General features: G+C 35.4%; 1 protein-coding gene across 1 annotated transcript; it reads right to left on the reverse strand.

Annotated features, from left to right (window-relative positions):
- Positions 1-1,799: 1,799 nt before the first annotated feature.
- On the reverse strand, positions 1,800-22,195 carry Ptpmeg (protein tyrosine phosphatase Meg). The gene is made up of 15 exons (XM_073092931.1): positions 21,611-22,195; positions 18,564-18,692; positions 15,609-15,822; positions 14,950-15,158; positions 13,244-13,396; positions 12,490-12,728; positions 11,891-12,037; positions 10,445-10,700; positions 9,783-9,888; positions 9,163-9,405; positions 7,482-7,598; positions 6,258-6,481; positions 5,649-5,781; positions 4,972-5,183; positions 1,800-4,417 (listed from the first exon to the last, which is right to left on the reverse strand). Exons 1-15 carry the CDS (start codon positions 21,758-21,760, stop codon positions 4,337-4,339), a joined length of 2,613 nt encoding a protein of 870 aa, XP_072949032.1. The 5' UTR covers positions 21,761-22,195; the 3' UTR covers positions 1,800-4,336.
- Positions 22,196-24,382: the final 2,187 nt, after the last annotated feature.

The following is a 24,382-nucleotide window of genomic DNA, read 5'->3' on the forward strand; positions in this document are numbered from 1 at the left end:
TTATTACTACTATTACTTATTATTAGTAGTCGGCGCTCAATATATTTCGTTGGATAACGATGTAAACAGCGTGTCTAATATGTGTGCGTGTCTAATTCGGCGCTCAATATATTTCGTTGGATAACGATGTAAACAGCGTGTCTAATATGAGCGCCGACTTCAGAAATATGTACTAAACCAACATTTATTCGAATTATTTTTTACTTTGTAGTGACATAGAAGTCGGTTGTATTTTTTGTTAAAAATTTTTTTTCACCCTTTTTAGTGATGACATAATAACATTTATATTAATACAATATAAAATTGTATAAGCGAGATCATGAATTAAGGTAAGGTCTGAATTTACATTGATTGGAACCGCCCGCTCGCAGGGCGCTGCCGCGCCCTGCTCGCTTAGTTTTATATTGTCTTATATGTTCCAACCTAACCTAACTAAATAGTCAATGATGAACTGGCTTTGCAATTTCATTAGAACCAGTAAATATCTTCAAACACAACTCAATTATTCCCATTGGTTGAGGAGTTACATATTTTGTCTCCGAGCCACATTATCAGACCCTTAAATAGTCAATGATGAACTGGCTTTGCAATTTCGTTAGAACTTTCACCAAATATCTTCAAACACAACTCAATTATTCCCATCGGTTGAGGAGTTACATATTTTGTCTCCGAGCCACATTATCAGATCCTCAAATAGTCAATGATAAACTGGCTTCGCAATTTCATTAGAACCTACACCAACATTCTTCAAACACAACTCAATTATTCCCATCGGTTGAGGAGTTACATATTTTGACTCCGAGCCACATTATCAGACCCTTAAATAGTCAAAGATAAACTGGTTTTTCAATTTCATTAGAACCTACACCAAATATCTTCAAATACAACTCAATTATTCCCATCGGTTGAGGAGTTACATATTTTGTCTCCGAGCCACATTATCAGATCCTCAAATAGTCAAAGATAAACTGGCTTCGCAATTTCATTAGAACCTACACCAAATATCTTCAAACACAACTCAATTATTCCCATCGGTTGAGGAGTTACATATTTTGTCTCCGAGCCACATTATCAGATCCTCAAATAGTCAATGATAAACTGGCTTCGCAATTTCATTAGAACCTACACCAAATATCTTCAAACACAACTCAATTATTCCCATCGGTTGAGGAGTTACATATTTTGTCTCCGAGCCACATTATCAGATCCTCAAATAGTCAATGATAAACTGGCTTCGCAATTTCATTAGAACCTACACCAAATATCTTCAAACACAACTCAATTATTCCCATCGGTTGAGGAGTTACATATTTTGACTCCGAGCCACATTAGCAGACCCTTAAATAGTCAATGATGAACTGGCTTTGTAATTTCATTAGAACCTACACCAAATATCTTCAAACAAAACTCAATTATAGCCATCGGTTGAGGAGTTACATATTTTGTCTCCAGAACCCACTCTGATCCTCATCATATTTAAATGGGACCAACTTGTAGCAATTGTCCACACACGAAATTAAAGGCATTAAAATAGGTTCATAAATGGCGAAGTTATGGCTGTTATATTTACATGGGTGGAGGAGTTCCCCTCTTTTTCTCCAGAACCAATCGATGGATCCTAACCATATTTAAATGGGACCAACTCGCAGCTCGTCTCTACACAATAAAAAAAGAATTATTAAAATCGGTCCACTAACGGCGGAGTAATTGCTGTACATACATAAAAAAAAAAAAAAAAAAAAAAAAAAAAGATACCGGCCGAATTGATAACCTCCTCCTTTTTGAAGTCGGTTAATTACAGTTAAATTCGTTAGGGCAAGATTCATCTAACTATGAACAGTTTCTTACAAAAGCGGTGAAAACAATCACAGAATGCCATTCTCTTTGTAAAGTACTATTAATTATTAATTAAGAGTAATAAATTAATTGCGTTAAACAATAAATAGAACCTTAAAATTATATTTTACATTTGATATGTTGTTTTCGTTAAATAGGTTGGGATTTCAAATCAAGTTTTAACCAAGTGTGGTCGTTTTACATTTTTGTGGAACCTACAACTAAATTATCAAATGGACATTTAAAGATATAAATAAAGATACAGTCTATGTAAAGTTTCCAAGTTTATGAGTTGATGATCATATGATATGCTTGTATTACTCATGTTTTCCATCACTGTTAAAATAACTGAAAATTAATTTCTAATATGCACATAGCTTTGAAAAATCTGAAGTGCAATCTTCATACCTGTGCCTTTCAAAAATGTTTGTATGAATTATAAGAAAAACTAAAAATATATTTCATTCATAAGTACTTCATTTCAAATGTGTGTGCTCTATAGTATATTAAAAAAAAAACATCCAATGATTGACTAAGACCAATTAAATCACTTTATAATAAATAAGCAAATAAATAATTCTTTGGTACAGAAAGTGAATACAAATCTCCTTTAGTTGGTAACACATTTTTAGCCTTTGAAAAATATACAGGCATGTTCCACTAAACAACCACAACACAAGTCATATTGTAAGTCTCATACAAAAACACAAAAAAATGCAAGACGGCATTAGTGAGCATTTCATGCCGTCAAGTGGAATACGTGATTGGAAATCCCACCTTTTTTATATCAATATGTCAATTATTCGAGAGTCTTCTATCTCTTTCACTCTTCTATCAACCAGTTGTTCACTAATGTGCTTATAACTTCCTTACTAATTTGATCCCATTTAAAACCTACGAGAGTAATCTATTAATAGTATCTGAACATTGGGAGCTTATTAAGTATTACAAAAGAAATTTATAACACTGGTATATTTTAAAAAGTTAAATCTATACATATAATGAACACCCTTCATAATAAGATATTTTGCGTAACTATAATAATGGGTATATAAGGAAATACAGTAGACCTTCGGTGATCAAGCCCTCTACAAGAGGCAATCTGGCAAGCCAATTTTCGTCCACGAGTGTATGATTGAACAAATTACATTTGATGACACAGTGGCATCGTATAGATGTGTCAACAGTGTTTATTATATTAAGGCTGTCTATCTATTGCTTACCATTGCTTGAGCATTTGGTAGTGTCACTCTACAGGAGCTCAGGAGTCCTCTACAGAAAAACATTGTTAGTGACCCAATCTTGCATACTAATTGTAAAATTACCAAAGATCTACTGTACAAGTAAAACATTTTTTAAATTCTATAGGACTATTATTGTGACCGTAAGAATAATATTAATAAATTATTTATTAAGTATAAACTATTGTATGTTATGTACAGTGGCATATGAACATTATGTTAAGATGCTTATATTATTCCTCAACTGCGCTCTTAAGACTGTTTTAAAGACTTATGTGAAAATGAAATCTATTTACATAATTTCCATATGAATTATAAGCATTGCCAAATACATATATGGTGTTTTTAAAGATGAAGAAAAAAAACTGTCTTATTAAAGGCAAAATTGGGCATAATTCACATAAATGAAACCGTTTTAAATTACCATTATAATTGCACTTCACCCATGCTTATCATTAACACTCCATTATCACTTAAGGCGGAAACATACTTGTAATACTCGAAGAATACCAGGGAAGACATAACATTATTCCATTAGACGTTAAAAATAACGAAAACATTAAATTTTGCTCCCACTTTTATAACTTTATTGAACCAAATTCATTGAATGCTGAGGTTGCTATGGTTCATAATGTTTTACTAGCTTAACTTTGTAAAGACATGCTAGTGAGCAAGTTGAACTGTCTTTCTTGCTACGTTGCTTCAACTATCAACTGTCTAATGACATGCAGTGTCTATTAATATCACTGGATATACCATGCACAATTTAGATCTAACTATCAACATCCAAATAAATTTTGAATAATTGATTTAAACGCTACAATCCTATTTCAAAAGGGTCTGAATGCAAAATCAACTTGCAACCTTACGTAATTATCTGAAATTCATCTTATAACAAAAGTCGTTTGCAAAATTCATCTTCAACTCATTACTATCCTACTGCTGGTCGCAGGTCTCCTCTCAGAATGAGAAGGATTAGGCCATAGTCCATCGCACTGGCCAAGTGCGAATTAGTCAGACTTCAAAGGTAGAATTGGTAGGTTGCAAAATTAATTCTATCAAAATACATTACCATTGGCTTCAAATCCAATCATTCCATATATATGTTTCCGCCTTCAACACTACACACAATTCACATCACTTCACTATCAATATCACTACCACTAAACACTGTTCTAATCACACACAGTGGAGTCCGCAGTTAAGGGGCAGACCATTCGTCATAAGCATGACGTGATCTCGCAGAAGGGTAGCAGCTATCAGTTGGACGCGCTGTCTGACGCCGCAAGGCCCTTGGAGTATGCCGCTTGGATGCTCTCACAGACGAACTTGTATTGGCTCTGTGGATAGTTTAATAATATTATTGAATGTATAACAAATATGCATATTTTATAATATGGTACATAATAATCTATAGACATGTTGATTTTGGCAAAGGGAGATCTCCCGCCAGATTAGGTGATCATGCCTGTGCTCTGACAGTCTGTTTGGAGCTTGTATATATGTAAGATGTTGAGAAAACTTTGATACAATATGTGTGGCGCTATCTTTTGACGAGTAGCGGAAAGTCATCACACATCCTTACAAAGCTATTTCTATGATACACATAAAGTAGGTTCCCAACTTGTAGAATATACTAGATATTTGGTAATAGTGAAGATTTTATATATAATATATTTTGAAGGTGGTAAAACCCTCTATGATTTGACTCCAGAGGCAACGTCGCTATACCCATTCCTGCCTTATTATAGCAGTGTTAAGCACTGCTGTGTTCTAGTTTGAAGAGTGAGGTAAGGGTGATATACTCTTCTGAGGCATACCAGCTTAGTCCTCAGGGGTAGCGGCGCACCAGTAACCTAACCTTAGTAGGAATACAATCTGAATTTATACTCACAGCGTTCTGTATACACATAGGTCGTTGCGTCCTCATAGCTCTCACTAAATCCAGGGGGTATAAGGGTTGCCTTCTCGCCAGCAATTCTAGCGCAGTCTCGGCAAGTATGAGAGCCCCGGTTCTACCAACCCCAGCGGAGCAGTGGACGATCATTGGAGGCTCAAGTAGTCGTTCCTCTTCACCGTTCACTTCCTCCACTACTTCTGGTATTACTGTAAATGAATTTATTCATGCTTTGTCAGATTTAATGTTAAATTATTTTTTGCATCAATGTGTTCATATAAGGTAGGGTGGAGAGGGAGGAGTTAGGAACCCTCTTCTTAACCAAGCTTTAGATATAACACATGCTCCAATATGAAGGATTAAATTAATGTGTAATAGATTCCAGTTCTATTTTCAAATGTGACCAAATCTAAGTGACCACTATCACGTAGGTTTTATAATCAAATTTCTAGATACATACCTAATGAATTTACATTAGTAAAATCGGCAGTAATGTCATTATTTTAGTGTGGGTTAATTCTTTTTTTAAGAGAATCATTATTTTTTACTATAAACAAGGACAAAGATCTAACTACAAAAATGAAACAATCATTTTTGTAGTTAGATCTTTTTCATATAAAATTTGAACATGAGAAAACCACAAGCTAGCCACAATCATTAGTGTTTTTAGTCACCTGCTCTATGGTTCCTCAGTCGCGAGCACAATCGAGTGAAGTCGAGGAATTCGGTAGAGTCGTCGGGCACACCGTGGTCAGGCCACGCGGTATACTGCAACTGGGTTACGTTACGACTAGCACCGCTGCTGTCCTGAAAAAAGAAATTTGACATATTTATATAACTTTTTTTTTATTTGGATTGGTAATTGCAATGACTTGAAACGAGCAACTGTCTACTAGTCAATCATAGAAGCATTTTTATTAGTTGATAATAAATATTCTTAAAACTAAATTTTAATTGTATGATTGATGAGTGAAAGTTAATTGTATATACAAACAGGTCCAGAAAGAACTGTTTAAAGGTTCATGATACAACAAAAATCCAAAATAATCACTAAGAAAATCGTACAGAAACAGTAACTACTACATGGCATTTTTATATGGTTATCGAGTATAACTTGACTCAATATAGATTGTATTCCAAATTGGCATTGTATCTATTTTCCTTCCGTTCATTCCTTCTAATGTACAAGCATAAAAATATACATACACCCGTCCATTTTGATAACAATACTTATTGAAACAATTTATAAATAAAAGTATATGTATATAGAAAAATGTACGCACCTTCAAAACCATCTCCCTCCGTACATAATGCCCCATATTCTGTTCACTGTTAGTCGACACGGCGAGTGTATTGGTGGCTTTCAAGGCAGCGGCGCCAACTTTCGGCCAGTACTGGTGGCACTTGATGCGGCCGCGCTCCGCCAGTACAGTCAGCATCACCACCAGGCTGCTCTCGCTCTCCCACACCATCTGCCAGAAGTCGCCCACCGTTGACGCTAAGGGGCCTGGAAGGTTAATGACGAATTATTAGAAACTGGTAACTACAATTTTATTTGATACTGACCGACAGTCTCATTGACCGTGACAGATTGATTTATTTCAAAAAAATATTACTTTATGTATTATTGAGTTACATGAAACTTTAAATATATGTCGGAACAGGATGGCTGAATTAGTTGATTTTAATGTATTCCCGAACCGACATCTTTGTTACTTCATATTTGTCAGGATATTTCTTATACAGGTACAGGTAGAAATACAATCACAGATATTCTTATCACTAACTTATGTCTCTTAACTTAATCACTTGTAATGCTTTACATAGTCCTTAAATCACTATACTGGGAATACTCTAATTTATCGAACTAGAACTAAATGGACACTATCAAAACGAAGACAGATCCTCGGCGCGCGCGGGAACAACTTTACTCGTCAGTTTCCAAGTCGCACTGTATGCGTTCACCCCATACGAAGAATCACCCACTCACAGTGGGATGATATATTTTTTATATTTGTTCATTATTCTATTATGTTTTAAATAACATTATATTATTATGAATAAATATCAAAAATCCGGGGGGTATTTACCACCTAAGAATCTGCCCGGGCAAAGAGGGTATCCTCGAGACCCGAAATTCCATGCCCACCGCCTAGACATTGCCTACACATATGAGATTGCCTTAACATTGCCTTAGCACATGAGAGACCCGGAGGGTGTGACTTCGCAACTGACTGACTGACTCTGTCGAAGCTCCACCAAGTGCTTTAGGTGTAGCTTTTGTTCTGAAGTACCCATTTGATGACGTCACAGGTGACCACTCTCAACATATATTTTTAAAAATTATTTAGTACCTAAGGTAAAAGTAGCTAGAGATAGTCAACTTTAAAATAAGAATAACAATCTGTATAGTTGAACAACACCATAGCTGCCGGCTATCAAAATATCTCTTCCCATATCGTACCTAAAGAAGTATAATTTAAAAGTGGTTGAAAATTCCTGCTTACCTTGTGTAGCAATATACGTAAGTACTAGATCTGAATTCGGTATTTCTATGTTAATGTACGAAGCGTTAATATAGTCTCCTGTTGGTCCATTCTTAAGTATTACTCTCGTAGAATCATCTGAAAATGATTAAATTATATATTAGATTATTTGTGGACACTTGTTCTACAGCGATAAATAATATAAAAATATTTATGGTATCTATGAATTCATCAAATTAAAAAATATGCCATTGCATAGAATTATTTAGACTATTATAGAGCCATAAAAACTCTTAATTCAAAAATTTCTACCATTATATGTTAACTGTCTACCATTGGTATTGTATTTACATTACAAACCCACACACCAAATATCCATCACCAACTTTTACTGTTCTTATGAAGTGCCAGAATTTGCATTCATTAACACTAGTATCGTACACACTTCGATCTGAATAGGCTCGCCACTACTTCAGCATATTCTTTACGAGCATTAAGTACTGATATCACCACTACTATCCTACTACCATTAAAATTAAAAAACAAAAAAAAAAGTGTGTGTGTGTCAGCTACGACGCACGATTGGAGTTTACTCCTTACGAATGATAATTATGATATATATCGAATAGAAAAAAGGGTAGGTAAATGAACGCATCTGCTAAAATGATAAGAGAAACAAACATATATCTGTAATTATTCGGATTATTTATATTACTTCAATAATGCGTATTACATAAAGTATGTTACAAAATAATATAAAATAGCGCCATCTAGTGGCAAGTTTTATAAATTGTAAGTTTGCAAGTTTATCAATCTATGTATTTTGGTTCCAAATATTATAATGGTAACTTAATATAATTGTTTATATTAAAGTAAACTTTAATATAATATAATTATTTATATTTAAAACAATGTTAAACGTTTTATAACTTAAAACTTAATAATTATAATTTCTTTGCCATCTATAAAATATCCTTGTTGCAATTTACGGATGAAATTTATATAAGACTCAATAAACATGTTATTATATGTAATTTGGATTGTTTCTGAATGTTTTATAATTCTAGAATTCATTTAAAACGTATTGCTAATTTTATATAACTTATTTTGAACATAATTCATTAGCAATAATTCTGTAATTAATATTAAATAATACTGTTTTGATTTTTTCCGTTTATCGTTGATAGATGGTGCTGATCAATAATGCATCCATTTTTATAAGTTAAATTAATATATCAGTAACTTACAAAAGCCTCTTTATGTTAAAAACTTATTTTGCTAATATTATATCTTATTCAATTGCTTACTGATTTTATATGTTACTCTTCTTTAAAAACGTTCATTAAAGATTGTTAATCATATTATGGCGCCAATGTTCATATTTTTCACAGTGTTTATAAATAATCAAACCTATAACTTAATTTATGCAAAAATGTAAACAAATTAGTTAATGATGTTTTAATGTTTTATATATTGCTAATTATTTTTATTGTAATAATTACTTTCATATGGGATTTGAACTTACTGTATTTTAAATTAATAAAAGCACTCTTGATTCATATTTTGGTTACCGTTACGCCTCAACTTTTCGTGTTACACTTGATTTTACTCCTCATAAAATTTCCGTACCGGGCCTTATAACTCAAATCGTTTCTTAAGGAGTAAACTCCAATTATCAAAAACTACACAACAAACTACTCACAAGGCGCAATATCCCTGTATCTATTCTTGTTAATATTACACGGCAGTTTCGATGCCGTGGTGCTCTCCTCCGGCAGTCGTCTTAACAACGTATCGTATTGCTTCAACGCGGCACCACTGGCCAATCCATCTCCTAATAATAGCATGGACTGTTCCAGTGCATCCCCCTCGAACTGGTCCGACCAGAGCGGGACAAAGCACACCGCTGGTTCCTCTGTACCGGCTTCGTCCGCTTCGTATACCGCTGGAAGCGTGGATAAATTGAATATTTATCATTGGCGTTTTAAGTAACTAAATAATTGTAATGTATACTTATTAATAAATATAGATTTGTATGTGTATATGTGTGTGATGTGCAGTTTGGAATGTCAAAAATTACGTTTCTCGCTATTTATTAACTTATTATACTAACATATAAAAGTAAAACCATTTTTTCACAATTTTGTCAGTATCTTTGTAAGAGTTAGGCAATCTTGGATACACCCAATTCAATTTTATTTATAAAGGTATGAGATAGTTATAGGGGTTTTTTTAAAAAAAAAATATCCTGGTTTGTTTAAGTTGAGGGTATAAAGGGTTTCACAATATTTATTTTATTGAAAATACCTGTAATATACTCACCATTAGGTTTGACGAGCAGCGTGAGAACTCCCCTCGTGTTTCGTATCAACTGGACCACTTGTTCGTGTGTCAGTTCGTCCACGTCGGTGTTATTTATTGATATTACCTACAAATAAATATAATTTATTATTTGATTAAAAATGTTGAGAAAAAATACTGTGCATCTGAAGATTATATGGTCTTAGTGAAAAAATTGTCATATTTTAGACTCTATTATTGTATATAGAAGTGTATATAATATAAATTTTATAAAAAGTGTTGAAATTTGCTAATATATTGTGAATGTCTTTTGAATAATTTTTACTATTTCTACTTCAAACTGATAAAAACCTGTTTTAATGTGGCAGGAGTGTTACTTGTAATTATATACAGATTTTTCGTTTCCATAATCAAGATTAAAATTGATCTATTATTACAAGACAAAGGATGTAAGATTTAACAATATTGCTTTATTATAAATCAAAATATTAACTACGGTCTGCGGTTCAGTGAAATATACTTTAAACGCTAAAAATAAAATGTCCCAGGAAGTAGGGTTATATATTACTTAGTCGTCCGCGCCCGCACCCGCGTTCGCCTTCGCTTTTCCCTCGGACCCGGATTCCGAAATATACTTCATAACCGTAAAAATAAAACGCGTGAGAAGTAGGGTTGTGTACTACCTGGTCGCCCTCTTGCAGGTGCGCCCTGGTCCTCGGCGCGACCCTCGACACCAGCACCGGTGCGCCCCCGCCCCCGCGCACATTGAACCCGAAGCGGCCGTCCGCGCCGGCCGCGAGCCGCACCGCCACCGCACCCTCGCCCGCGCCCGCTCCCGCGCCTGGGCTCGCCTCCGCTTCTTCCTCGGACCCGGATTCCGATGCGTCGACGTAGGAGAGCGGTACGCGGCTTAGCACGCGCTCGAGGAAACCGCCGTCGCTGTTAATAAACATGGTATGTTACTTATTGATAATAAATAACAAAATTATTTTATATAAAAAGAACAATTAATCCCATTATTAATAAAATAATTATCACATTAATGTGGCACCTATATTGGGATCATTTAGTTGGCTATTAACATGGTAGTTTAATCACTAGTTATAGAAATAGAAATGAATCACGTCATCATAGCAAATTGTATGATTAAACCTGCTCGCAACAACTTCAGAGTGGATTAGCAGTTTGGCGCGGACTATAAATATGAAGCAGCACAATAAGACATTAATATGACACACAAAATAACAATCACGTTAAAACACTTTATTAAGCTGCAGTACGAAGTTGACTGTTGCATGACCATCGTCATGCTTTCACAAAAACTAAACAGGTTATCCCGATACCTATAGAGTCCATATAGTCAAGCTCATAAGTAGATTAAATAGACAAAGACAAGTTTTTTTTTTTTTTGTGAAGAGTTTAATAGACATTTTCACGTTAAATAGCTCATATCACAAAAAAAAAAACTGTTTTTGACTACTTATGAGGTCGCTTACATTAACCTGTATTTCAATAATTATTGTGACATAATTACATAAACAGGCTCATTTAAAAAAAGATACGATTTGTTTTTTTATATGTATATTATGAAATCTATTAACGACCCAAATCTCAAAATTTTCTACACTAATGATGGTTGAATCTTGATCATACGGTAAAACAAGCACCAACAACAACTAGCGTGCAGTCATTCTGTTCGAACATTGACCATTACGCTCAAATAAGTAACAACAAACACAACTAGCGTGCACTCACTCTGTTCGAACATTGACCATTACGTCGAAACAGAAGGTGAAGGTAGAACCCTTGTGGTTTGACTCCGGCGACACAACCGCCACACCTATTTCTACCTAATAGCAGCAGTGTTAGGAGCTGCTGTGTTCCGGTTTAAAGGGTGTGGTAAGGGAGATAGAGATTTTCCGAGGCGTTCCAGCTTAGTCCTCAGGGGTAGCGGCGCATCTGTGGCCGACCTCAGGTGGGAATATCTAATCCTATCTGGGGTTGATTACAGATGTCCATGGGCGGCACTAGCCACTTACCATTAGGTGGACTGTATGTTCGTCTGCTACTCCTATATTATAAAAAAATAAAAAACAGATAACAATAAAATACAACTAGCATGCACTCACTCGTCGTTAGTCGCGGGCGGCTCAGCGTCCCCCCAGGCGGCGCGCGGCGGCGGCTCGCCGTGGCCGGTGACGCGCGCGCCGCGCGGCCCGCCCGCCGGCGCCGGCGACGCGCCCGCCGAGCGCTCGCGGGTGCGCGAGCTGCTGCGTCTGTACACGATACATACACACTACACTTTATTAACGTGTTACGGTTTAAGGTAGAGTCCTAGTCTGCTCTGAATATAGAAGTGAGTTGCGTCGCAAAAGCAAATTGTAGATATCAGTGGCACAAAAACAGCGCAGCGCCCTCCCGGCACGTAGCTGCGTTAGTGTGCCCTTACTGTTGCTATGGAATATATTCTTGTAGGTATGTTCGACCTAATTGGGTCTCTGACTACATCTGCGCGCAACAACTTCAGAGCGGACTATGTGTGTTACGATTTTTTTTTATATGTATACCTAACTATAACGATAAGGCAGACTGGCTACTGTCGCCAATAAACATCTGTAATCAACCCCGTCTGTCTCGCGTGCGTCTCGGTCCGGGTGAGAAAGCCGTGTCGCTCCATGTTGCAACGCCACAGCACCTTCGCTGCGCGATCAGAGCGTATGATACTTACCTCACAAAGCTCCTATTGGACGAGCGCGACCGCCTTGCATCCTCCAGCGCTTGCGTCTCTGTTCTCGCCACGGTGGGTGCCGCTACACCTGCGACGGCGACTAATGCACTAAGTAACGGTCGACGTCGCGGCGCTCGGAGCCGGAAGAACCCGTGCCGCTCCACGCTGCAACGCCAGAGCGCCTTCGCCGCGCGACCGGAACGCATGTTGAAGCCCAACACCGTGTCGTAGGACTCCGACTGAAATATATTTTTATATTATTAGAGCGGTGTACTAGAAAAAAGAGTCTTAGCTGTCATAAAGATGTTACATACCCGCGCTTTCGTTTTATGAAAAGATGTGATTTCTAATGTTTCTTTTCTTTCTTAATAAAAAATCCCACTTATTATAAATTCATTTAACAACACATGCGTATAAAGAAATCTATATTTTTTTAGTGAAACCAAAAAATATACGTAAGAAAAATGCATGCATCCAATATTAAGTGTTTGTTGCAGCACATTAAGAATCATTCATTAGACATGCACATCCAATCTTATAATAGTGTATCACAACTGGCACGAATTGCATTTATATTGCCCTTATTATTTATGTAAGTATGTGAAGCATCAAAGTAACATTGCATCCCATTAAAAAAAAGTGAATTCAGAAAAACATGCAGATTTTTTTAAATACCATTTACATGCCTGTCTCAAACAAATGTACAGTAACCATATGAATACCACATTAAATTATTTTCAACTTTAATACTCACAGGCTCCCGTTTCAACTGTATGAAGAACTGTTTCTTCTTGAAGGAGATCTTGACGATCTTACTCCAGGAGAACGTGTTCACTCGTATGTTGTTCTGAAAGACCACTATGCCGATTGACGTCACGCCAATGAATATGTCTTTACCATTGTAGTCCTGGAAATAAAAATATTTAACTTTATAGGCGATACTGGACGAGTCTCGTCAGATTCTGCATCTATCACGAAAATATAGGCAGCTTGTGGGCAGAAGAATTGCTTTACGTGCGAAATGTGTGTGACAATCTATAAATTTTGGACGTTTTTGAGTTCATAGCCGGCTTCTTTAAACTGTTAGATCTATGACCAAAATACTATATCGAAACTTGAAGCAAAGAGTATTAGAAAATTATTACAAAAAATATTTGTATTTAAAGTTACTCTTTTATGCAACTTGTTTCGCTAAATATCGTAATCCACAATTTCTGTTTACCTCTCATTCTTTCTCTATAATGTTCGTGAGAAAAACATAATCAAAAGCTGCCATTTGAGAGTCCATTCTTTATCGAAACAAGTTATACATTTGCAATCTGATAAATCGTCATCCATCTTGCTGTCTGTCTATATTATACTACTTAAGATTGTGCAAGGAAATCATTTCCTGAATGATAAAACCACTCGAGAGGCTTATTTTCTTATCTACTTAATAAATATATGCTTTCAACAATGATTGAAGTTATACATGATTTATTTATTATGTTATTAGTTTTTCCTCTCTTATATTATTTATTTTCCGTTTAATGTTTATGTTCTAATATGCATATTAAGCAGTTTACTTCGTAATAACATCGTAACTGGTGGTAAAATGCACTTATTAAATTGTATATAGTTTCTATAATTGTATATGTAAATTATAGTTAAAATATTTATTATTCAAAAATTGTATCTAAGTCATACAATTATAAGTCCAACGAATATAATAATTTGATACAAAATGACATTGTATGTTTGAAGTACAATTTCATTTTATAAAGCGCATGAGGGGATGCGATTGTAACTCACAACATCATTAAATAACTCATCCAATATATTATACATTTATTGATTATTTTTAATAGTAGATCTTAACTTATTTACTTTTACTTATTTACATTTTCAAGAAAAAATAGCATTAGGGTTTCACAGAAATCAGCAAGATTGTTTTAAATCTTTGTCGCGCTCTCCCACGAAATGCCTAAAACTTAATTACGATGTTTTTCCTTGCGGGTGTCGATATTATAACATACCAAAACATTGTATATACATCATAATGGCATACAATGGTAAATAAACTATGACTCGACAAAATGCCACAAACCTATTAAATTGTCCTGTTACAAGTTACACAAATTATTAATTCATAGAATAATTTAGTTTCATAAATGTCACATAATGACTATTTCCATATTCGTTTCTCTTGGTGCGATCTAGAAAGTACGCCTCAGCGTCCGCTTACGCTTGTCCCTTGTGTAACTAGTGCAGATTTCTGATGAATGATCCTGGATTTATATTTTAATCAACGACCTTAGAATAATAAATTAATCCTACCTTACTGGGTGTGACTCGACGCCGTAACAAATCAATCTCTTTGCGTGTTCCAGAAAGATCGCCTTCGTGTCCGCTGGCGCTTGTCCCTTGTGTAACTTCTTCGAATGCCTGATCAATGACCTTAAAATAGTGTAATAATCATACCTTAGCTGGATGCGACTCAACGCCGTAACAGTCCAATCTCTTGGCGTGTTCCAGAAAGTTCGCCTCCGCGTCCGCTGGCGCCTGTCCCTTGTGCAACTTGTGTAGCTCTCGTATCCGCCTCTCGTCTTCCGCGGTCTGCTTCGGCAGGAGACAGAGGTCGGATAGGTAGTTTGGCGGATGTTCTGATATGTTGTAGTCGCCTAGTTCAGCTGGAAATAGACATTTAATACTTATTATTCGTTACCAACAAATAAATATTCTTTCTTTTGGAAATCACAGGTTAACTCTAAGTGGACGTGGAAATGACTCCTTTATAAGTTTCAAAGATGTTTAAGTAAAATTCAACCTTAGCTTTCAATTTTTAACAAACCTTTAACATACTTTCAGATAAAATTTTATACAATATTCGTACTTGATTTTAAGTAGATGGACGCACAAATTTACTGCAGTTGAGAGGCCACTTTTAACTCTGGAATGAGTTCAAAATTATTTATTATTAATATTAATTTGCTGCTATACATCTAAAATGGAATTGGGGAGAACATGATGGCTCGTGCGTTTTTGATTTCCTTCAAAAACAACTCATCATAGCTTGTCATTGCTTTAATACTGCAGAGTCAGTAACTTTGGCCAATTAAATACGACAAATTATAATTTACCTTGTACAGTAAACGAAGCGAGCAGCAAGGCGGTGTTCTTCGGCGCAGTCATCCTGCCATCGAGCAGCAGTTTCCTCAGTTGCAGACAGAGGAGGTATCGCGTGTACTCCTCCGCCAGGCGACACGGCTCCGGCGGGTAGAAGCGCACCGCGAGCCAGAACTGCGCGTTCACCCCCACTTGCTTCTTGACTGACTTGCTGCCGTCCAGCCAACGCTGTGGACAGCATTAATGGGTTATAGAGTAGGTTTCTGGGATCGATCTGCGTGCTTTTAGAAATTTATTTGCGTGGTAAAGGAAACACTTTTCTGATGCGTTCCAGCTTAGCCCTCATGGGTAGTGGGGCATTCGTGGCCGACCTCAGGTAGGAATATCTAATCCTGTCTGGGGTTAATTAGAGATGTCCACAGGCGGCAGTAGCCAGGTGGATTTCATGCTCGTCTGTTCCCCTTACATTATAAAAATAAAATAATAAATGATGGATATTGATTGTTCTGGTGTGGGTGTTTGTTTGACTAATTGCTTGTGTATCAAATATGTACGGACTTGGCCAGCGCGGTGGACTATGGCCTAATCCTTCTCATTCTGAGAGGAGACCCGTGCCCAGCAGTGGGACAATAGTGGGTTGATAATGATCATATTTAATTATAAATCGTATTAACACGATTACAACATTATATTAAGTACCTATTTTGCACTATATTTAACATGTCTAAACATGAATTCCAAATATACACGTTTCCTAATAAATTTACCTTTCACAAATAATAATAGCACTTCAATCAAGAATATGTCAATCGCACGCGATCTAAAGCGAATAAATTACACATAAAAATGTCTTCTCCAAGTAATTAAGGCAGTCCATTGATCGTTCGATAATAAATTTAGTTCAACTGAACGGTTTCACTGTAGTTTTCACTAAGTGTCGGGTATATATTGTGGCTTATCGATAAATTACTTGTGGCTAGCTACGGGCAAGGGTGTGAGCACATTAGGCGAAAGAACGATCGATCAGATCGATCGACATTGATCGAACCAATTATTTTAAACGTTACCAAACGTAACGGAGAGAATAATTGACGAAGAAAATATTGTCTAATATAAATAGTGGTTAAATCTAAGATAGATGACGCTTATATTATTTGAAATCCATTTAAAGGATTGATATGATGTTTTCTCTAAAGTATTGGGCCGTCTGTTAACATAAGGCGAAGAGTACTACAAAAAGGTTACTCTGATAAGTAGTTTTTTATTTGCGGTTTGTGTCCGTTTAAAATTGTGCGGTTTAAAATTTAAGCGTCCTCTTATTATTTATACCTATATTCTACAGGAACATGCTTCAAGGACATTAGGTTTTTTAATAGTACTTAGTAGGTACTAAGGAATACTGTGAATGGTGAGTATAAATTATTAGAATTACTGCAGTAGTTATTATGGACTGCGATCGTTATCACACCAAATCGATCGAAAGGTAGGTGTGGCAGCACCCTAAGTTTCATATCATTAGAAGTACTTTAACACACACGTAAAAGTAATCGCATGACTCACTGCAACGACTTATGAGACAATTAAAAAATATATGACCCGTAACATTGATATAGTAACTAAAGATACGTTAATAGCGGGCAAAACTTGTAACATACAAAAGCAACCAATTGGGGTTTATCGGCTCCAGGCGCGCGGCGTCGTAATTAATACGTATGTCACTGTACACGTTAAACGTCATTATTTTAGTCTTCTAAGCTTCAAAATACCTTCTTGTGCAATGTATAAATATACAAATTATGCGCAAACAATAAACGAGCTTCATGGAATCACATCAATCATGTGTAGTAAATAAGGAGAAATTAGTATCTAAAAATGTGCGTATGCGTGTCAATGCGCTTGCATTTCGTTCACTATTTGTGTTGTTTATTGGGCATGTAACGTATCTATTGTGTTAATATATCATTGACCCGCAATCATTGTCACGAGGATTAATTTTCACCAGTCTGTTATGAGCATGAGTCATATTTTGTGTAATAAAGTATAATACATTTTTTAGGGGAATCAGTCATTGCAATAATAATTAATGACTATGGTTTTTACTATGAGGTAAAAACAAAAATGCGAACTGGAAAATATGTACAAACGATGAATGAATAGCAATACTGTCTACTAACATTAAACTCCATAAATAAAATATTTAGTGCTTTATGACTTATGACTTACTAAAAGTAATATATTTTTCGTATAAACCCATTGCGCTTATTACCAAGACATAATTATGTATCTTCAAGACATTTGCTAGACATAGATATTCCACTTCTTCCTAGAAATTGTGGTCTTGGCGAGTACATATTTTAATGGCATATGAATAACATCCCGCAATTTGAGAATAAATGATTTTTTTAATTGCGAATAACATGATCATACTAATAAGGAAAATGTGCAATGATGAATGTAGAAATAATTTCCCAGATACTCAGATAGTCAATATTGCATAATAGTTACTCTGAGAAGTTTACTTATATGACTCGTAAGCGTATTATAACAAGTGTATGTGTTTTTGGAAATATTATTGAGAAATGTCGTCATAATTTCTTATCTATATCTCGCTTACTGGACAACACAAGCAACATAAAATCGTAGCAACATTACCTACTAACAGAGTGACGTATCCAATTAGCGCCTATTAAAGATCGATATTTGACTTTGGCAGTCAAAACATTTGATAGATTGACTATTAACTATGGATGATAATGCGCAACCTTACGGATATCGCTGGTAACGCAACTGCTGTTAGTGCAACTGTACCTAAACGCCACAAAACTTAGTCATTTATTAGCCCCTTAAATTTAAACATCTGAGTTATACTTAGATACTAAAACTATTGAGGAAATACGTGTTTTCCTCATAACTTACTTTGACCGGGCATTGCTAGCTGCAATGTTATGGGAAAATATTGCAATACGTACCGTTATCTCGGTATTTGTGGCGCTCGGTGGCGATCCATTTTCTGTGAATTGTAGCCCAAAGTAGTCCTTCTCGACGAGTTCTAAATTCAGGAAAACTTGCTCCAAGAGGACGCTGCCTTTGGCCTTTTTCTGTAACAAACAGAATGACAAATCATTTTAATTTAACTAATTGTGCCCGCGCCTCCTCTCGCATGGCTTATAATATATTTATAGTGGATAGATAGTATTGATAGCCACTGATATTTTAGATGCATCTATGCATTGCTACTCTTGCGTAGTGCGCCCATGTCATGTTTTTTTCCGACATGAACCAAAGTTGGTACTCTTAATATGCCTAAGTTGCCTATAGTAAATATATATATACAAATATCTAACCAATCATCGTATTTACATACTAAAAATAATCCAGAAAATTGGCCCAATGGCCAAACACATATTTTAAAGTTATGCATTGTTTGTAAAATGAATGAGCTATGTATCGAAAGTAAGTAATATGAAAATTTTTATTTTATGGATATACTTTACATAGGTCTGACAATTCTCAATTTTTGGTTTACTTTCATAATTAAAAATTAATTGAACTTTAATTTATATAACAAATCTCCATATCAGTACAGTACAGTAGTAAAGTTTCAAATGTTTGTCAAGATCATCATGATAAATCAATGATATTAATTGAATCTCTTAATATTAATCATTAATTAATTGATCACAATCAACTTTTTATCTTCATTTTCAATCAGTTCATACAAATCAATAATCTTTCAAATGAGTCTACAAAATAAACATAATAATGAGTAAAACTACCATGAACTGATTATTTGCATATTTTTTTGCGTAACTTGATAGATTTATTAATTGCAGCCTGTGACAAGCCCCACAGCCAAGAAAAAATAAAGTAATAATCCACCTTATGGTACAAAATGAGGAAAATGAACCTTGCAAGTTTTATCTTATTTGTTAACCAGATATTTTCAGAAATATTTTCGATATTCTTATATCTATCAAACTAATATAAAATGTCAATAAAACTGCAACAGTAACTTTCGCGAAACTAAAACATATACAAACATTGGGTTTAATTAAGATAAGATAGTCATGTAGGTAATAAACCCATTTACAGTTTGACTGTACTGTACTTTTATCAAGAAAGTATCTAGGACATAGGAATGTAGTCATTTTGACCTATGCAGAAATTATCTTTGACAAATAGTCCTGACCTCTACCCCCAAGTGATAACTTAGACAATGCAGTTGAAATAAATGTGCTAATGTTAGTAAATTCGATAAGGAAAATTAGGTCTATTGTAGTGTGTTTCATCCTTAATTTCAGATTACGGAGCAATTATTATAAAATCAAAAACCTGACTACTTATAAATATAGCCTATGGTTAGTCTGACAATTTAGAGGGGATACCTCTCACATGTTAAAATCTAGCAAACCATTTGGGCTTAAGGGTGTGCCAAAGGATGAGACGTACATACATTTGCTAGGTGGTATGAAGGTGGTAGAACCCTTTGTGGGTCGACTCCGGCGGCACCACCGCCACACCTATTTCTACCTAATATCAGTGTTAGGCGCCACTGTGTTCCGTTTTGAAGGGTGTGGTAAGGGAGACAGACTTTTTATTGATATAGACGCAGGAAATAAGCAGGCAGTTCATCAGTTTGGACATGGCTAAAGGGCTAATACCTTGTATTTATTAACTTGTATCTTCTTTATTATAATGATCAGTAATCATTTTTGAACTATTTTTATCATCAATAGATGCGGTGATGGTGCATCCATAATCTAACAATTAAACAAAGGATCCTACAATCTTCAAAACAATATTTTATCATAATTTAACTTTCACATAATCCACATGCCTTTTAAATTAATAATGATACTTATAATGTTGCTGATTATGAAGTATGTTTCCAAAATGTTTATTCCATTAACAGATGACAACATGTTTCAACAAAATATGATGAATAGCTCTTTGGAATGCTTCCAAATAAATACAAATAATGATTCATTGCTAAGGCCATCCTCGCACTATTGCACAAAAGTTTCTGTGACATTTTCACTCATCTATTTTACCTTCCATGATAGCCCAGCTAGTGAAGTAGATTCAAGCTCAGCATTAACATGTACAAAATTCATCCTTTAATATTATTATTTATTTTTATTTTATCCTATTGAGTTTTTAATTAAAAATATATCTTATTTTTTATTTCAGTTTGATTATTAGTTTATTACCCCACATAGCGGGTCCCTGCTAACAAGAATGACATAAAAGTGGTCTGTGACCAGGAAAAGGTTGGGAACCCCTGGCGTAGAGGCTTCAGAGTAATACTTTAGAGTAGTTACTAAAAAAAATAAAATTATGACATTTCTATTCAGTGACTTCTCGGTGTCAAATGAAAAGTTTGGTAAGGCGCCCTCGGGCATCTTCGGCCGAGTTCGGCTGGACGAGTAAAAGTTATGAAGTATACAAATATGCAAAAAAATATACAAAATTGCTTGCTTACTGAGTCCTAATTAAGTTCTGCATTCCTGGCTTCAAATTTATATGAATCCATTCTAAAATATTATAAAGACATGATGTTATGAGGTCCATAATTATAATTAATAATAAGTATAAGATCAAATCAACCAGATAATCCTGGCCACAATTCTTATTTTTTAGAAGAAGTAAAAAGGAACAATTTCCTGATGGTAAGTGACTGCTACCCAAGAGCATTTATAAGCAACCCAAGATAGGGTTAGTGTCTTAGCTGAGGCCAGTCACAGATACCTTGCTATCACTAAGGTCTTAAGTGTCCCTCTCCCTTCCTACATCATTCAAACAATAACAACACATCACACTACATTGCTATTTGACAGAAATATCTAAAGAGTCGAACTACAAAGGGTTCTACCACCTTTGAATGTAATATGTCGTTCTAAATTTGTAAATGCTTGTCATTTCGAAAAGCTGATAGAACTTTTTGTGGTTTGACCGATAGTACCATTATCACATCTACCGGCTACTTAACATGCTAATTGCTTTCACAAAAACTCACCTCGATCTGAAAGAAATGCTGGGTGTCGTCCAAAAACTGCACGGTAACATTGAAAATGTTCAGCTTACGTTCCCGCGCGAGCTCGGAAGCGCGCACGTTGTATGTACCACTGGAGCTACTAAACGCACGCCGTGATACGCTCTCAATCATTTCATCGATTACTCACTACCGGATTCCTATCAGACAAGTCAACGAACGCGATCCTTGTAAACGCACTCAAACTCGCTTAAACATACTCCCGAGACCTCTTAACCTCGTGATTCATTACACGACCCTCAGCGACTATCCTCACAGTATAATCGAGGCATTCCCGAGTGGGGATACTGACGTAGCTCTCTACGCAAATATTACGTACGCTGAACGTTTTACATTTTTTTCATGTATTTATTATTGTCGGATCGTACACAATTTCACTGCATGTTTATGTCTGAAACAAGCTGAATAAGGCACGTATTTGTCAGTCGGATCGTTGCTTGCAAGCCTGTAAAGGGGCTTTGTTTGCAATTTGGTTACAGTATTTGATATTTTAATTCAAATAACTAAATAATACACGCAAGACTCAGGACACTTCCACTTGCCGTAGAACATACGCCATATTGAATTTAATGAAGTTAGATTAGATTATTTGACACATAGCGTTTCGTTTCTGCATTAAACGTAATGTTGTAACTGACAAAATTTTTAGTTTTATATATTCAGCTGTATAATTAATTAATATAAACGAATTTGTAATATATATTATATTTTAAGTATGTAACCATCAAATTATTGTATGAAAACATTTACACTTTAGAGAAGCATATCAAGAAATTTAAACCAAAGTATTCAAAAAGCAAATACCAAACGCCGGTAAAATTTGAACTTGCATGGTACACATATTTGCGCTTTCTAAATTATCATTTTGTAGGATAAGGGTAACTAAATTAAACAAGGTAAATGAAACATGAGTAGGTATGTAGTTTAATAATGAGTCACGTAGAATCATTACTGTATAGTTAAAAATGTGCATGAACAAAAGTATGTGAGTCACTTTTTTACCACGGAATTCACAAGTAGATAGATATATTCCGACTTGTCTAGTCAAAAGAATGAATACATAAATTAAAAAACAGAATTTTAATTGAGTCGAATTATGGCAATTGAATAAACATTAAATTAATTAAGGATGAGAGTAACGTAAACGGATTCTTAGTTAAGAAAGACCGAAGGCAGTTGTGATATACCTACCTAGTGGAATTATATCTTTGATATTGATTAGATCTTTTATATCTAGGTTGATATTCTTGCCCCTTTGATGGGCACTGGTATACTCTCAGGAGTCAGGGTGATAGGGGCTTTAGCTGTAGTCTATGTAGTCCCGGCAAAGGGCTCCAGAGGAACACCGTGGGGTTTTAGCCGGTAAGAGTCCGGCATATCCTCTCAGCTGCTCCCACGGCAGAGAGGAACCCATGAGGGTTTCCCCACGTAAAAAGAAGAAAAGAAAAGGTCTGCTATGTTAATCATGCATGGATTCGAAAACTTCACACACCTCTCACAACTTAAAAAAAAATCGGAATTTTCCTTGCTACGATCTGATTAAAATTAATCAATGTTTTTTTTATTTAACACGGTATTAGATGCAATCCTTTTAGATGTAAATTTAATTATTTCAACACTGGTAGCTTGTTGCAATTGCGCCAAAGTGTACGGGGTTAATTGAACCGCTACAATTGACCTGTGTTAAAGTTAGCCCATTTGTTCAAACATACCATATAGAGTCTATAATAATTTATTGTTCCTTAATGTAGACCCGCGTTTCCCAACCTGTGGTCCGCGAGTATACGTATGGGGGTCCGCGGTGTCATCTCTGGACCATACATAAATCGCTCATTAAATGCAAAAGGGCCGCTTTACTGCTTTTTCAACCACATACCTATGTGAAAAGGCATTCTCTACTCTTGTTTATACAAAAAAACAAATACAGAAACAGATTACAAGTAGAATCTGATTTAAGATTACAGCTTAGTAGCAACTTCAACCCGAATATCCTGATTTAGTCGCAAAAAGCAACACCAATCTTCTCATTTCTTTTTTCTAATTTTTCATAATTAACAGTTATAATTGTATTTTTTTTGTCTCTGTAATAACTAAAATATATACCTAATCCGTTTTTTTGCTGTTTATTTTATTAAGGGGGTCCGTGAAAACTGTGCTTGATTTCTTAAGGGTCCGTGGACTGAAAAAGGCTGGGAAACGCCGATGTAGACCATCAAATTATTATCTTTGATTTTACTGCGCTAAAAATGTTCATATATCTACCTATTTTTTTTCTATATCTACTGCGTTCTTTCGCTTACGCTTAGTAAGGTAAGCTTAGGTAGGTACCCGTCTCTACCGAGGCTCTACTAAAACGTCAAACAAAGAGTAACAGGTAGAAATTGCACGCTGGAAATTATTTGCCTGCGTGAAATAATCGTGAACTGCGGGATTACGTAATCGATGCAATAATTTCGATGATAAGCCCAAACTGACAAAACTGACAACTAATTATTAATTAACATTTTCTTATTGTTCATCAACATTTTTCCCTTGTTTAACTCCTTATGGGAGACGAACTTTTAAAAATGTTTTGTTGATTCTCGTCAATAAATGTCATTTCTAGAACTTTTGGGCAGAATTTCATGCTATTGTAGACCTATTGGTTTTAGCTATGCATAGCTGAGTTGCTTGAAAATAAAAATAGCCGTGCGTAAGCTTAAGTCTGAAAGTTTTTCTTTGCACTGACGCTTAGGG

Source organism: Epargyreus clarus, unplaced genomic scaffold (assembly GCF_041222505.1).
Source record: "Epargyreus clarus isolate Ecla_fem2 unplaced genomic scaffold, WU_Ecla_fem_2.2 ptg000004l, whole genome shotgun sequence".
In the NCBI taxonomy this organism is placed as follows: Eukaryota; Metazoa; Arthropoda; class Insecta; order Lepidoptera; family Hesperiidae; genus Epargyreus; species Epargyreus clarus.